This window comes from Amblyomma mixtum, chromosome 5 (assembly GCF_055824585.1).
Source record: "Amblyomma mixtum isolate Tamu chromosome 5, ASM5582458v1, whole genome shotgun sequence".
NCBI lineage: Eukaryota > Metazoa > Arthropoda > Arachnida > Ixodida > Ixodidae > Amblyomma > Amblyomma mixtum.
Genome location: NC_143016.1, coordinates 16,406,987 through 16,423,426, shown reverse-complemented (window position 1 = coordinate 16,423,426; position 16,440 = coordinate 16,406,987). Strand labels below are relative to the sequence as shown.

The following is a 16,440-nucleotide window of genomic DNA, read 5'->3' as shown; positions in this document are numbered from 1 at the left end:
GGAAGCAAAAGTTCTACACAGTGACATGTCAAATAAAATATTCGAAACAACTCACTTCTTCTTCTGGTATATAAAGCACATTACAGCAGAAGCAGCCGCCACAGTGGCCACTACCACCAGACAGATGGCGATTATGGCTCCCTGCGAGATGACTTCTGCCAGGAAGCACAAGGGAGGGGGGAAAAAAAAATGAGGGGAGAGATGGGAGGAAAAATAAAAAGAAAGAGCCCAGTTTAACTGGCTGGAAAGCTTGGGCGCACTGACCAAGCACAGCACTTCAGACAACAAAAGGAAAGGCAATGAAGTCACAATACAGAAAAACTGATACATTCTAAAAAAATGGCGGGGAAAAAACACATTATCCTGAAAAACTGTGATGAAGACCACTTAGTTCTGAAAAATGCAATAGCTGAGTACAGTTCAAACCAACATGATCTGAATGGCTCCTTTCCCAGTGCTCACAGAGATCAGTCCGCATTTGCATTGTCTGAAGCGTGGAAGAAATTTCGTAACACATCTGGTCCGTCGACAGCATTTAGGGAAGGTAGCTAGGATCTTCTTACTCATTTCCGGACGCTTTGCCCCCTTGCACCAGTGTATTGCGAGAAAGCCATTGCGCTGGCTGACTGTTGCAGCGCTCTTGCTCACAATGCGCTCCCCAGAGATGGCCTCCTCATATGCAAGCGCATTTTTGGAGTCCTCAGATGCTTTGCCCACGTGCCCTTAGGCATTGCGAACAAGCTGCTGCGTTTCTCCTCTTCATGTTGCCTCCCAGAGAAAATGGCTCGCATGTATGTTAAGGTGCACTTCTGATCATTAAAACTTCTGCTAATTTCAAGAAAGATCTCTGGCCCCTAGAAGTTTGAATTAACGAGAGCCTACAGCACTTACAGTCGCAAGCCCGCACTGTGTGCTTGCAGTACCTACAGCACTGCTTGTGGGTGTAGTCGTGGCTTCTGCACTCATATCACCCGCAGGGGCGCAGAAGGAGTTTTTGGAACAGCCAAAATTTTACACAATGTATACAATGCACTCTGCGCAAGGAATTTTATGGATTAGTATCATACTGAAATTCTATCAACCACCATGAGCGTATCATTGAGATTCTACTTTACACCATTTCATAATTTATGAGCTGCTCACCTGTTTGTTCAGCAATAACGAAGTAGACCGGACGTGTCCAATTTCCTGGACCGGCTAGGGATGAAGCCATTACACGGAAGGAGTAGTTTCCTGCTTTAAGACCGTGAATAGCCCGCCCACCATGCTTGACGAATTCACTGAGCGAAACACAGAACTGGAACGGTGTGAACTGCAAGAAGAGAAGGAAAACCAGCCTTGCTATAGCATCTGCACACCAATGTAACGGTATGTTCAAGTATCAACTCCATACCTGCCAACCTAGCAACATGAAAAAATTCAGGAGACCGCCGAGGCGGGAGAGAGGGGGACCAGGGGGGGGGGGGGGGGGGGGGATTTTTTTTTTTAGTTTAGCAATTCAGAAATTTTGAGGCTGACAACATCGGAAAGAAGTGAGAGTTGCGGCCCACTATAGTTTATTTTGAACTGATCTCTGTGTTGTTGCAGGATTGTAGGGACCGGCACAAAATGCAATGCAGTTCTCCATGGGTATATCGCGCGACTTGAGTGCGTCTAGAACAAGGTTTCCAATTTTCCGCCCGGTGGCCTCTCCATGGAGTTCTTGCAAACAAAGCAATCAGCTTTCGACAAGCTGCGATTCCTCGACGTAGTAAGTTGCCACGATGGGATACATTTGCGACGGCGCTTCAGAGACTGCAGCATTGACTTTTCGGCGTACGCAGCCATTTCCCTGACGATGGCAGTTGCTTTGGTACGTCCGCATTAGTAGCGCATCCGGTGACCTGCACTTCTGCAGCACGAACATAGTTCTCATGCTTTTGTGAAGCAATGTGTACCTTGATGTTCTTGCCGCCGTGTGAAACGCTCACATCACAGGCGCGCGTGGTACAGAATCCATACTTGTCACCCTTTCATGAACTGACAAAGCACGGAAACCCAGTCGTGTACGATTTCCGAAATACTTGCTTTCGAAAGCGCCATCGATCGTTCCAACTCGGGGCAACAGAGAGAGTAGTTCGGCATTCCGCACTTCTCTCGATGACCTGAGAAAGACAACTGAAGCCTAGCGCGGCTAGCGCACCCATGATCATATAACGACTGGATTGCTAAATCCGTGAGCCAGCCTGAGACGATCCAATCCGCAAAAATAAATCCAATATGGCAGTGCCTGTCGGTTGCTCGCGTTGGTGGTGTTGCCGGCGGCCGCTACCCCGATTCAATGTGCACGCTGGTGAGTGAGTGCTTCCGGGCTGCTTTCCGGCATGGTTATATTATAGGACGTTATAGGATTATAGCTATAGCGTGCAAAAAAAAAAGGATAAGAAAAATTAGAAAAAAAAAATGCTAAGCTGTGGCGGCCACTTTTTGGGAGATTTAAGGTCGCATCCGTACAATCGGGAGATGTAATCAAAATACGGGAGACACCCGGACAATTCAGGAGAGTTGGCAGGTATACAACTCTGAAACACAAGAAAAAAAGCATGATAGCACAAGGCGGCTTTCTAGCGATGCCCACAAGAATTCTTTTGCTGCTTAGCAAATACTGCATTGTACCGTCTCAAATCTCGGAGTGCACGTACACTGCTGGTTAGCTTAAGTCTAAGCTGAAATATGAGGAGCAGCTGCTACCTGCACTAAGCCCAAATTGAGAACAACTAATGAAGCCCCAGCACATATCCGTGGCTACACTTGGTTAAGCAAAAAGCCATAGCGTAAACCAAATAAAAAATACAGAGGTTTGGCAAACCTTTTCCTGATTCATCATTTTGTACTCGATCTGATAGGACAGGATGAAGCCATTGGGGTCGGGAGGAGGGGCCCACTTGACAAACAGGCCGCCGCTGCTGCCGTCTGTCGCGGTGGTGTTCTCATGCTGGACCACAACAGAGGAGCTGTCGACGTCATCTGCGCCAGCTGTAAAATAGCAGCCAAAAAACAGTGCACAGGCTGAGCCTTCCCTCTCCACACGCTGACTTCATTCTGCTGGAACTTCCTCCCCTAATGAAGCACTGCACACAAGAACCAGTGCTGCATGTTTCAAAAGGACAGTGAACCAAGAATAAACTTTGTAGCGAACTCCTGCTGCTTTCACGAAAACACTAGGGTTTGGTAAGCCATGAAGAGGTGAAAATATGAACATCAGGATTTTCAGCCACGAATTGCTAATAAAAACGAGAATGACCCTCAGCCAACACACAGCATCTTTCCCTTTTCTTCTCGTCATCCTGTTGTAAATGGCTAACAGTGTTAACACAAAACAGCACAGTACTCGCCCTGGCATCGCTAGAACCAAGTAGTACCTGCTTATCCCAACCTTAGAACTAAGTGCACCCTCATTTCTGTTCTACAAGAACTCACATAAATGAAAAAAAAAAAAAAAGAACAGTGCCAGGTTGCAGTCTGGCATCAACAAGGTGCGCGTACACTCGTAATCACTGTACTTTAAGCACGAGTATGCACAGGACAACCTTCCAAAGCGCTGGACAAAATGCCAGAGTTACGGCTGTTCTGATGCATCAAACATGATCAGAGACATGCGTTAAAACCAAATATGCTAGGCATAATTCTGTTCAGGCTAGGCCTAGAAATTGCTATCACTGCAAGGAGGCTTTGCCGCGCTGCAGAGGCAGCTAAGCACTGTTAGGTCATTTCAATCTAGTTTACATCTGCACCAGAAAGAAGAAAGTAAATGTAGCCACAACGACCACTTACTGCACAACAGCACGAACAGGGCGCACCTGCACTGATGGCGAGCTTCCCATCAATGCAACATGCCACACACTGGCATGCTGAGCAATGCAAACAACATTCAGCCGCAGTGCTGAACCGTCCTTTCTACAGGGTGAAACAGCTCGTGTCTGCACTGGCGATAGTGTATGTCAGAATTCTTGTTTTGCGGTAGAAATGACAGTACTGGGGGTCCTGTGAAGACACAGTGGCAACGATGGAAAAATGTGTTTTCTAAGTAGCCATCCTGTCAGTTTCACAATGACACTCTTAAAGGTGCCCTGAAGAGGAATCTGAACTCGTCTTTTTGCCGCGGGAACTCCATCTACACGTTCCCGGCATTCTTAGAAACTGCGACTTATTGCCCTGTGTGGCCGATTTCCCTAATTAAATCGAATTTGTTGTCCTATCTCTTGTCCTTTTTCTTTCCCCCAAAATGATTTTGCTCATTTGATATCCACCAGGAGCTCCATCTTCAGAAGTTTGAGGGAAAAAAAAAATAGGCTTAAGGGAAACGTGAAGAACTTGCACAGTGCCTGGTACTCACCTAATGGCAGCGTGCGGATGCGGGTGATGGACTCCACACTGCAACACATAGGCTCCTTCTCATACAGTGTATCAGTGTCACACTGGTATAAAGGCTGCTTGTCCAGATTCAGCAACTTCTTGTGACAAGCCAAGATCTGAGGGGACACCAAAAGGGTCATGATGTCACAATGACGGTTTATACAATCCGTCCCTCCCCATCTCACTCTTCCGACAGCCGGACACTTCCCAAACACTCGGCTGGATGGCCAGGAATGCAAAAATGAAACTATGCAAAACTGCTTCCGACATTCTGGTCTCTGCTTTGCTGGAGAAGACTTAGCAACTTCTTTGTTAGGTGAGCTCGACAAAGCTGTCATGGGTCTTGATGATTTGTGGAACAACTTGTATGAATTTCTTGGTACTATGTGTGATGGGGCAGCTGTAGGTGACTCCGGACGACGACACTGAGATTGTGAAAGAACTTGTGGACAAAGACACCACTGCCGATGTTGCGGATAACCAGGACATCACTGATGCGAACAGTGATGAGGATTTCAGAGAGCCTGTGCCCATGCACTCTGTGTACTCAGCATGATTTGTCAATATACTGTGAATTTCCGCTGTTCAGAGTTCATCGATAACACTGAAAAATGTGCTTTCTCTGAGGCAATGAAGATGAAGAACCATAATAAATTCATGACTATTTCACTCGGTAATCTGCGTGCCATAAGTGGTTTACATATAAATACATTTTTTTTTTACATCTCAGTGAGTTTGTATGTTGTTAAATTTACTGCTAATTTTATATTAAAATTACACGTTATATTGAACTCGCAGGCATTTTTTTTCCGGAGTTCGATATATGTGGGTTCGACTATACATGACAAATAGAAGTTGCCATTCATGAGAAGGGGCACAAGAATTGTGGGGCACTTGATCAGTGTTCCGGTGCTTGCCTCAACCTACTCACCCGTATCGAGTATTCCGTGAAGTGATGCAGTCCTTCCTGCGTAGTCTGTGTCTGATTTGACACCCATCTGCAGAAGTGGTGCTCTGCGGACGACACTTTGCTGCCAGCAGGGCTGCATACATCCATGACGTCCAGCATATCCTTGGCATGTGGGCCAGCCCCCCTGGCAGCCGCAGAAGCTGTCGCCTCAGGGGAACTCGGCACAGTCGGAGAGGGCTCTGCGGAGGGCAGGGACAGCGGTGCTGGGGAGGTGGGACCTGCGGCGGTGCTCGAGCTCTCTCCCACCAGGTCGTTGTCATGCCCTGTCTCGCTCCCACCCTCCAGATACGAGCGCTTGTGCCGCTCTCCCACCATGCTCGGCTCCGAAACCTTCTCGGGCCTGTGCAAACGAAAAAAAGAAAAAGCACCGATTGTTCCTCAAAACACACAACTTTTTTTCCCTCAAAGAGCATCACCTGTCAGCTAGCAAAAATTAGGGACAAAGATCTTCACAAAAAAAAAAAAGGCTACTGCGATGCGTGATAAAACTGCCGTTCTTACGGTCTACATGTTGCACCATAATGCACACCTGCACACCAACACGAAAAAAATCATACGTAAGTTGCACCAGTGCATAAGGAAACCAAGCTCAAGTTGGGTAGTGCGACAGCAGCGCCGCATTTCTCCCTTGGTGGTGAGCTGTAGCCAAGGGGGGAGTACGCGCTACCAGCGCTGCCGGTTTGGCGGCTCTACAGTCCAGGCGCCACTCCGCTAGTTCGGTGCACTCACCTGACAGGTGTGTTGAGCAAAGCATCACTTTAGCAATGACAGAACAGGACTGTGTCATGGGCTGCCACAACAATGCAGACAACACTGAGGGACAGGATAAACCTGTTGAACTCTACCGGGATGTGAGAACATCCTAATATAGGCGCCACTTTTCTTCCCATTTGGCTGGCCTCATTTCTGGGGCTCGCTAGTGCATGTACTTCGACGAAAATTTACTTAAATGAAAGCACACTGCAGTTGTGTGCTTCCACTGAGCTTTAATACCAGCTTTGCAGGTTCACCTTTACTCTAGAATGAAAAGCTCCCGCTTTTGCAGGCGTTGCCGCGACAGCTGTGAGAGAAAGGAATAAGAGTGAGACATCGTAGACATTTGCCGACATTTCTGAAGGGCAAATGCCTTTCCAAACTTGCCTCTGTGAACGTTCAGCAACATGTCACATGGCACGATGTACACAATTTTGAAGCTAAATTCCATTTTGCACATCTGCCACAATATTCTGAGAGCGTGGTTGAATCAAAAATTAAGACGACAGAATTTGCTTTCAAATTTCCCAATATAAAACACTTCGTACAATGTTTTGAATGTGTTGTTGCGTCCACGCTATTTACGCAAGCACGCCGCGTCCATGACTCCACAGCACGCACCTGTGGTTCGGCACCACTCACACTGAACAATGCGTTCCCGTAGCAAGTTTTACGTCCGCTTTGGGGACGGGATAAAATTAACTGAGGTTGAAGCACCCACGGCAGCTGGTGGCAGGTCGGTCATATTAAGCAGATTCCTAGTGGCAGGGGAGTTCTAGTATGTATATACTTCGCACGCAACGGCTTCATCAGAGCACAGCTCTGCGATGTTGTGTTCACAAACATAGTCGTAGTCATACACAGTTATGCGTGGCAACATCCGGGCAACTGGCCATCAACGACGCATTGCCACAAATCTACATGCATCTGTCTGAACACGTGCATCTTGGAAAGAATCATTTATTGTTCCTGGGCCCATGCTGCTACGAAAGTAACGCAGTGCATGTGAGCACAGAGTGTATCAGCTGCACTGTCTGCTATCTGACTGAGCAAGCGGTGCATACCATGTGACCAGCATGGCTAGCAAGGCACTCATCGCCCGAAGCCTGCAGCTGAAATACGGCACGCACATGCCATCATCACTCCTCCCGGAGCAATAGGCCGCCGGTATACCCACTGCCACGTACTTATAAAAGCACGAATGAGGTGCTCACTGACCTCACGAGGCCAGTAATGGGACTTTAATTTCCTCAAAATCATGGAGCCTACACCTTCCGTTGATTCTGAGAAATGGAAAGCTGCATAACAGCCTCAATTTGTAGGTTGACACCACCACCTACTCACAGCGCAATTGAGGTGTCCACTGACTTAGTGAGCCAGTTACACTTACTCTCGCATTTTGCACATCATAAGACTTACTTAGGTGTGCCCATAATTTTTTAAAAATGACAGCCGTTAGTTGATCCAGCACCTTCTGGTTGATCCAGCACCTTCTGGTTGATCCACAGTCATGCAAAGTAGCTTTGTTTTCCCCGCAGGCAATGTCTCGCACCAGCCATGCTTCGGCTTCCTCATGGGACACTTTGCCCAGCCAGCGCACACGCAGGTAATGATTAACCACTGGTGCGCTTGGCCAGTAGTTACCTAAAGTTTCAATGCAGCCTTTTTCTTACTTTTTTGGGTCGACATGTTCCCTTCGAGCGGAATCGCGGGGACTGAGGGACGCCCCTTGGTCTTCGTGCTAAGCTGAAAGCCCCGAGTATTTCCACCTCAGAGGCGAGTACACTGCGCCTCCTCGTACACTATAACTTAGTGGCATGGCCACAGTTGTTTGGCGTATCTGAAATGAATTGCCATTGCCCCAATGCATATTTTGATAGTAGCTCCGCACTCACTGATAATAAGCAAGCGTTCTTATATCTGCGGCCGCTTGGCTAAGCTGTATACCAAAAAAAAAAAAAAAAATGGCATGCAAGCGGCATCCCCACAAATATTCTCCGGAAGACCCCACTGTAGTCACTATTATACGCAGTTGTAGCCGACAGAGGTACATGAGACTGGCTGCCATTTTGACCACGTTTCTTTCTTTTTTCATACGGTGGCATGAGCACACGCAGCGGCTGTACAAGTTTTCCGCTGACATAATGGCACCAGGCAGATGGTGTCATTACAGTGAATTTTAAAATGAATACCGTATTTACTCGAATCTAGGCCGGCCACGATTCTAAGCCGGGACCCGAAAGTTGAAGGCCACAGAAAAAAAAAAAAAAAAAAAACTTACCTCGATTGTAGGCCGGCCGAAAAAACAACTGCGAACAAGAGGTACAGCACGCAAACGACATTTATTGTCAGGAACTCGCTCAGGCTGATCCCGGGCTGGCGTTTGGGCGAGGAGACATATGCAACGCCAGCCCGGGATCAGCCGCCGAAGTCCCGCCCGGCTTGAAGATTTGACGACTGCTCTGCAGCGAGTATAACTTTCCGCTTGAAGGCGGATATAATGGCACCGCCTGTTTGGTGCCATGGTGTTGGTGATAAAAACCACGCACGAAAACTTCACTGCTGCGAATGTGCTCACGCCACCGCACGAGAACAGAACAAGGCCAAAATGGCAGCCAGTGCTCATGTGTGCTTTGATCAGTATCGGCTACGGATAGCAACGGCTACAGTGCTGTCTTTCGTTGGCGTTTTCTGGGGGCGCCACCTGCGTGCTACATTTATTCGTATTTTACGAATACGAAACCTCGAAACGAAATCCTCGAATCTAAGCCGACGTAAGAGTTCTACATCTCGTTTCTTTGAAAAAACTATCGGCCTAGATTCGAATAAATACGGTAGTTGCGCTCGCTGCAGAGCAGTCATCAAAACCTGCAAGCCAGGCGGGACTTCGGCATGGATGAAAAGGATGTTCGCCGTTGCAGAAACAGTACGATCAGCTTTTCATTGAAGCTGCAATGAGGAAGGCCTTCGCGGGCCCACAGAAAGACTGTTTATCGAAGCGCAGAGGTCAAGCACTTCCAGTGAATACAGAACAGTGGCAAGGAAAAGCTAGAGAACTAACGAGAGAGTGAGGCACCATACAGAACCAATTCAAAGCCATCCAGGGCTGGCAGCAGAAGTTTACGAGGCGCTTTGGCCTCAGCCTCTGCCATCGCACTTCAATTTGCCAAAAGCTGCTGAGTGACTTCAAAAAAAAGCTGAGTGCATTTCAGTGCTTCCTTATCAAGAAGAGAGAGGAGGGCAGCTATGCCCTAGGGCAAATTGTCAATGCTGACCAAGCCTTCGTTTGGTTTGACAGGCCAGTGGGGTGCACCGGAAATGAAAAAAAGCACTAGGCAGATTTAAGTACACTCTAATGGCTATGAGAAGCAACCCATGGTTGTAATGCTGTGCTGCATGGCAGATAGTCACAAGCTGCCGGCGCACATAATTTTCAGGTGGAAGACACCTCTGGTTCACAAGTGTTCCCAAAAAAATGTCACTATCCGCCGCAATGAGAATGCTTAGATGACAAGCAAAACAGTGCAAGATAGGATCAGAGTGGTGCGGCAACGAGATCCTGGGGCCCTGTTATCCATAAACTCCCTTTTTGTTCTTGATTCCTACCATGGGTACCCTGACCAACGGAGTGAAAGCTGCACTTTCCAGTACAGACATCGTGGTCATACCTGGCAGCCCAATGGGCCAGCTACAGCCACTTGACGTATGCATCAACAAGCCTTTTAAGGACTGTTTGCGAAATTTTCATGTAGACTAGCTCACTAAAACATGCAAGCTACAGGCCGCATCAAGTATATGTCGAGTAGCAGCAAGCGGAATTGCAGCAGCCCGGGATGACATCCCAGAAGGCTTGGTCGTACGCTCATGCAGAAAATGCTGCATCTCTAGTGCACTTGATGGAACAGAAGTCTGTGTGAAGAGGACAGTCACACGGAGCCCAGCTATGACAATAATGTGACCAGCGACGACCATAAGGAGACCAGTGACAAAAATAAGGACACCAGCAATGACGATAAGGAGACCAGTGACGGTGGGTGAGCAGGAGCAGGTTTGTGGTAAATAAATGGTGCTTACGTTTTGAAGCTGTTGGTCTCAATTTTTTTTTCAGGCCGGCTTACATTCAAGGGAAGCATTTTTTATTTTTTAAGCGTGAAATGCTTTGCTTTCAGCTCCCGTTGTTGGTGCACCTAAGTTTTGCCCCGCAGCCCAAGAGGCGCAAGCACAGTACTGGTGGCACTCCATAAGCTAGGCAACAGTGCTACGTGAGTTACTGTCATTACATAATGTGAGCGAACCCTAGAATACAGGTTCTATGGCAGCGTCTACCAGCAAGGCCAGTAAGCAGCTCTAATTTGTTTTTCTTCAACGTGACCGTCAGCGGAGGCTGTGATGGTGGCGTGCAGCCGTGGCGTATGTCCCAGTGTTCTGTGGAGCACGTGCTGGCATTACCGCCTCTTCTTTTGCATGTGGCAAGTGCTGGTTGCATGGTTGCCAAACATAAAGAGTGGCAAAGGAAGCAGGACGCGCTGTTGCTCGTGAAGAAGAGTTAAGGAATGAAAAGTGGCTGACAAGGGACGCTCCCCAAGACTCGTGTGCAGCTATTAGTATCTATGAGCCGTCCTAGAATACGGTGCGCCTTTCCTGTAATGCATGTTATGCTTACATCTACTCTCAACGACAAGATACCGCATAAACGCGTGTAAGGGCCACACCAATTTTTCCCAGATTCGAGGGCCAATTTTCGGGGTGCAGCCCATACACGCGATGTGCAAAAAAAAAATATTTTTTTTACGTAAAAACACCAATCAGGGTATGAGCGGCATTTATTCTATGTTCAGTTGTCACTTGCGGAGCCCTCCGACTCCAAGCTCGTGCTTTGCTCTGGTGCACACTTATCCCACAGGAAGTCAGGCAGCATGCCCACTGTCAACGCGCAGCCGTTGTTTCGCACTTCCATCACATAGCAGAGCAGCTCTTCTCCCAGTTCGGGAAACTTCCACAGCTTGCCTCGGAAAGCGCGCTTTTCTGCAGCTTGTGTTCCCCAATGTACCCGTTTGGCTGCACCATCGTCGGATGCACTTCTCAGCCACGTCGAATTTCCTGCCCGCTTCACGCTAGCCGTGGTCGAGAGCAAATTCCCAGCCATGAAGCTACTAAGGTGCTTGCCCATAGCGCTAATACTGCAACACTCGGCAGCAGCACACGAAAGCCACAACTACGGTTAACTCACATGCTACCACAACTCCCGTGCCTTTGACAGCCACAAAAAGCTGGAGCTGGTGCTACTTATGTTGATATAGATAGCGAGAGCTCGCAGCGGAGGAAAAAGTTGACGATGATGATGATGAGCCGCGGCCTCGGGTGCCATCCATGGGCAGCACCTCGAAGCTCCTGTGCGTGTGCACGGCCTCCGAAATCAAGCACACCATTGCTCACAGCCGGAGCTGATCGTGGAGGCCACAGCGTGTGCATTTAGAAGGCTGTTCTCGCCTGGGTCGTGGAAAGTTCGGGTGCGGCCCTTACATGTTTTTTTTTTTTAATACTTCCTTCGAGAAAACAGGGTGCAGCCCGTACACGGATGCTGTCCTTGCACGCATTCATAAGGTATCCTGTGAATTTTTTTTCTTTGGCCTTCAACTTTTGGGTGTCTGCTTAGAATCAAGGCCTGCCTATATTCGAGTAAATACAGTAATAATAATATTTTTACTGTCATTGCCACATAAGCGCACTGATACTGCGCAAATGCACCCATTTTCAGTTTCATTAACGCAAAGGTTGAATGCACTAGAAATGCCTGCAAAGCTAACAGACAAGTGCCTACCTTTTCGTGAAGACAATGTTGTGTATGGAATCCTCAAAGCTCCTGCTGTCCTGACTATCCTCTTCATCCGCCTCCAGGTCACGAGGGGCCGCACAAGGGGGACAGGTTTCATTCGATGGTTTCTCGGCTGCTTTTCCGTCAGGCTTGTCAGAAGTCTCAGGTGATGTGGGGCCCAGTGGGTCTTTGCCATCTTTTTTTTCATGAATTCCCAAAGCCGCTAGAAAAAAAAAAATAAAGTTTCACTGCCCATCTGCTCAGCAAGCCATGCTAACAGGCACTAATTTGCCAGACTCACAATTCTTGGGAACTGATGCGAAAGAAATCAACATGCTTACAGCAATGTCACGCAACCAAATAATGAGTCAAATCAGCTTTGGAAGAATAGTTCCTCACTCACTACTACAGGGTGTCAGCAAGAAAATTTAGTGTCCCTTCCAGCGAGTGCCCTTTACTTTATGACATGTCACTTTGACAGCAAAGGGCTACATTGGGAACAAAAACATCATCAGGAATGAACCCTTCTCCAATAACACACTGTCATGTTCACAAGGCAAAGCAGTTATACTTGTTCATCAACAGTGAAATTTGATCTCTTAATGATGACTGCATTTGTTTCACACGGTAGTTTTGTAGGTTTTATGTTTGGGTTGCGGTTTTGGATATCTGTATATGTTTACGATAGTCGCCAAGCCTAGTCACACAAGTCGCTGTAGACAATGAAAGGCCCGTAAAAGTTTTCTGTGCATTTTATGAAAACTACATTATTATTATTTAGGTGGGAAAAGGCAGAATACTGAAATCTACAGACCTACATCACTTTTATGTGTACTCTAAAAAATTTAGAAACATCTATACTGGAGTGCAAGACTCCCATTTTTTTTTCTTTCAATTTTTTGTTCTACCTGACCGACAGTTCAGATTCATAAAAGGGCCATGGCACAATTTCTCTACTTGAAGAGTTCTGTGATGAGTTGCATATGCTTTTGATCAGAATCTGTTTGCTTGCTCCTTGTTTCTTGATACTGCGATGGTTTGCACCATAAACCACGACATATGACTGCAGAAACAGTAATTACTCAGCAGATTAAGAGGAACATTTCATGACCTTTTGAAAAATGACTAGCAAGACCATTCTCTAGTTGCACCCTCAGATAGCAGCACAGCCGTTAGTGGCCGACTAAGTCTGAAAGCTGGAGTACTATCGTGATGGAAAGAAGAGTGAAAAAATGCAATGCCTGCACGCTCTGCTGTTTGAATTTCTTTTCATCGAGCTTTTACTTCAGTGATAGGAAAATGGCGCTCGAGTCATTCGTGATACATTCCAGAACGAATCTAATATCTTTTAGTATGACCCAGGTAAAAGCACGACGAAAAGAAATTTAAACAGTGGAGCGTGTAAGCGCTTGTTTGAGTTTCTTTCCATCCCACTCAAGGGTCCATCTTGCCACTGCTACTTTTCAATTTTTTATACATGATTTTGAGTCAGCAGTACTGAACAGTTTGGTCTTTCAGTATGCGGATGATACGGTTCTTTAGTGCAATTAACTGGTTTGGTACGAAGACCTTTCAGTGAACCTACAAAAAATTAGCCTGCTTTCAAAACCATTGAAGACACATGTACTGACACTACCCATTTTTTACACAGTCACTATGAGAAGGACTGTCATTGTAGTCCAGTTGAATGCATCAACTCTAAAAAATATCTAGGTGTGTACTTTGACAACATCTCTCGTGGCACAGTCACCTGTGCCTGACTGCACAGCACTGGATGGTTATTGTTCACTGTTGAATCTTTTGCTCCTCAATCTGCAAAAAAAAGGCAGTCATGCATGCTCTTGAATACAGTATCCTATGGTATAGAACTACACTTTTAACTCATTGTTCCAAGAGGTAGAACTGCTGCATAGACCTACTATAAAAGGCACGTCAAAAAGTATAGCACACTTCTGGAATTTGCCATTCAAGGCTATATTTGTTGCTCCCAGAGCATGTCGAAAAGGTCAACGTTAAGCTGTTCCCTTTTACTCAGCTAGATAAAGGTAAAGCAGGCAGATGTGTACATGTGCCCACAATTTTCAATAACTTTCCGGATTACGTATTTCCTGAAATGCCCAAAACTAACCTGAAACAGATGTTAAAAACACTGTGATGTGTCTCCAGTGTCAAAACGTACAGCACCTGTAATCCTTGCAAACTAAATGCGGTGTTTTCATCTTTGTGTTTTTTTCTTAGCGTGCATTCCTGTCTGAAATTTATTGCCACTCTTTTTGCTTGTTGATTTGCCGAGCCTAGTCATGCAAGCCTCTTACTGCCTTTGATAGGCCTGTTTCTTTATGTATTCCTTCTAATATGACAATAAATATTTATTATTCTTCTTCTTATTATTATTATTGGTGTTTATGTCCATTTTCATAGTGATATGTAGAGTATTACAGCTACCATATGCGATCCCCAACGTTCACTTTTTTTGCTGATCTTTCAGAAACATACATTAATGTACTATACACAGACTCCGAGTTCATTTGATTGTACCTGCCCATACCATTCATATTTCTTTTTTTTTTTCTGAACGTTAACTGAATTTGTGAATAGTAACCAGCACTCCTAGTGTATTCTATGCCTTTGAGACATTCATATACATGCAAACGTGCAGAAACTTGATTTATACTCCAACAAACTAAAAACGATGGAACAGTGGATTAGGCCACTAGTATCTAAATCTGACTGAAACAAAAGCCTGGGATCTGCTCCTACTGCTTCAAATACCTTTGCACTTTTTATTCATCATTTGATTCGGTTTTCCTTCAATCCAACTCTCTTTGTGAGAGGAGGACAAAAAAAAATTGGTTTGAGACCTGCACCGAGACCCTGTGGAAAAGAGTGCTTTCTCTGCTAAAGCTGCTGGTCATACGCCAAGTCCAGGAGGGAGGAGGAGGTTAAGCGAAATAAGGAAAGCAGTCATAGCACTACACGAGCTTGGGTCTCGCCAAGCCAAACATTGTCTCATCTGGAGATTGTCTCAAGATGAGAAGTGAGACCCAAGCTCGCAGCTGCCTGCTTTGAGCACTGGTCCTCTCCTGGGCCCCTTTTCATGTGTCACCTGCGACCACCCATAGGCTTACACAGGCTGCCAGCTCATGATGTGTGCTGACAGTTGCAAGCAGAGGCTAATGAAGCCTGCAAAACACGACGTAAGTGCAGCTTTGCTTTCCCCAAACCTCTGGTGTGCATAAACTTGCATGGGTAGCAGCAGGCCTTTTTTGTGCCACTATCACAATGTGCCAGAGTGTGCAGTTTGGACTTGCTCTGTATATTCTCAACCCATGGTTGGAAAAGGAGGCAGTGAAGGTGTGCCACTCACGGTTGGCACAGTAGTCCCGGCTCTCGGCCAGGTAGGGGTGCTGAGGAGCGCTGGGCTGAGCGATGCCGATCACCCGATAGAAGCGGACATCACCATTGGGCTTCTTGGGGGGTGTCCAGCTGATGGACAGCTTAAATTCTTTGCCAGGATGGGCCTTCAGGTTCTGTGGCTGGCTTGGTGCTGCACGGCAGAAAGGATGTCACTTCACAACTTCACGTTAAAGGGAATTATGAGTAAGCCTTTCGTGGCCTTTGACCGCAGTGTCAAGGGCCCCTAAACACAGTGTATAGACAAAAAAGATTATAGCCATGAAATTACTTGGATACCGTATTTACTCGCATAATAGGCGCACTTTTTTTCCAGAAAATCCGGCTCAAAGTTCGGGGTGCGCCTATTACGCGGGGTAAAATTTCCGGAAATTTTTCGACTCGCAAAATTGAACACACCGCGTAAACGCACTCGTGTACGGGCCGCACCCCGTTTTCGCGAAGAAAATGTTAAAAAAAAAAAAGGGTCCGTGTAAGGGCCGCACCGAAACTTTCGGAATGCACGCGCCGAGGCCTCCGCGATCGGCTCCGGCTGCGCGCAACAGGCGCTTGATCGCGGAGGCCACACACACGCACAGGAGCTTTCAGACGCCGCCCATGGAGGGCACCCAAGGCCAAGCTCATCATCACCATCGTTTTCCTCCGCCGCGAGCCTTCGCTATCTATATCGCCATCAGCATCTCCAGCTCTTTTTTTTTTTGTTGTTGTTGCTGTCAAGCGCCGGGATTTGCGGTAGCGCGATAGTTATCGTGGTTTATGGCTTTGCCGCGGAGCGTTGATGTTTTAGCTCGACGGGCAAGCACCACACGGCTGGGAGTTTGCTCTCGAACACGGCAAGCGTGCGGCAGGTCGGAAAATACGACGTGGCCGAGAAGTGCAGCAGTTGCGACTGCGGCGTCCCTAAATTTTCGTACGCGACTCCAAGCGTCGAAGTTTTCGCGGGCCTAAGTCGGGAACGTTTCCGGCTGGAGATGAAGCTTTCCAAACCGACGTTTAAAGTGAGCACCCCTGAAAACTGTGTGCGGCTGTTCTACGCGATGTCGTTGTACGTGCTGTGGGTCCGCAGCAGCTGCGACGGCAGCAGCACTAGTAG

The 16,440-nt window shown here is 47.1% G+C and overlaps 1 protein-coding gene across 6 annotated transcripts in view; it reads right to left on the bottom strand.

Annotated features, from left to right (window-relative positions):
* InR (Insulin-like receptor) overlaps positions 1-16,440 on the bottom strand; it is a 194,571-nt gene that overhangs the window by 21,981 nt on the left and 156,150 nt on the right. For 5 of the 6 annotated variants that reach the window (XM_089543464.1, XM_089543462.1, XM_089543467.1 and 2 more), the window contains 7 exons: positions 15,301-15,480; positions 11,940-12,156; positions 5,327-5,705; positions 4,376-4,511; positions 2,849-3,015; positions 1,144-1,312; positions 56-155 (listed from right to left, as the gene is read on the bottom strand). In XM_089543464.1, the coding sequence (XP_089399590.1) occupies positions 56-155; positions 1,144-1,312; positions 2,849-3,015; positions 4,376-4,511; positions 5,327-5,705; positions 11,940-12,156; positions 15,301-15,480 (1,348 nt within the window). The remainder of the gene's footprint in view (positions 1-55; positions 156-1,143; positions 1,313-2,848; positions 3,016-4,375; positions 4,512-5,326; positions 5,706-11,939; positions 12,157-15,300; positions 15,481-16,440) is intronic. The other variant, XM_089543466.1, reaches the window with a different exon arrangement.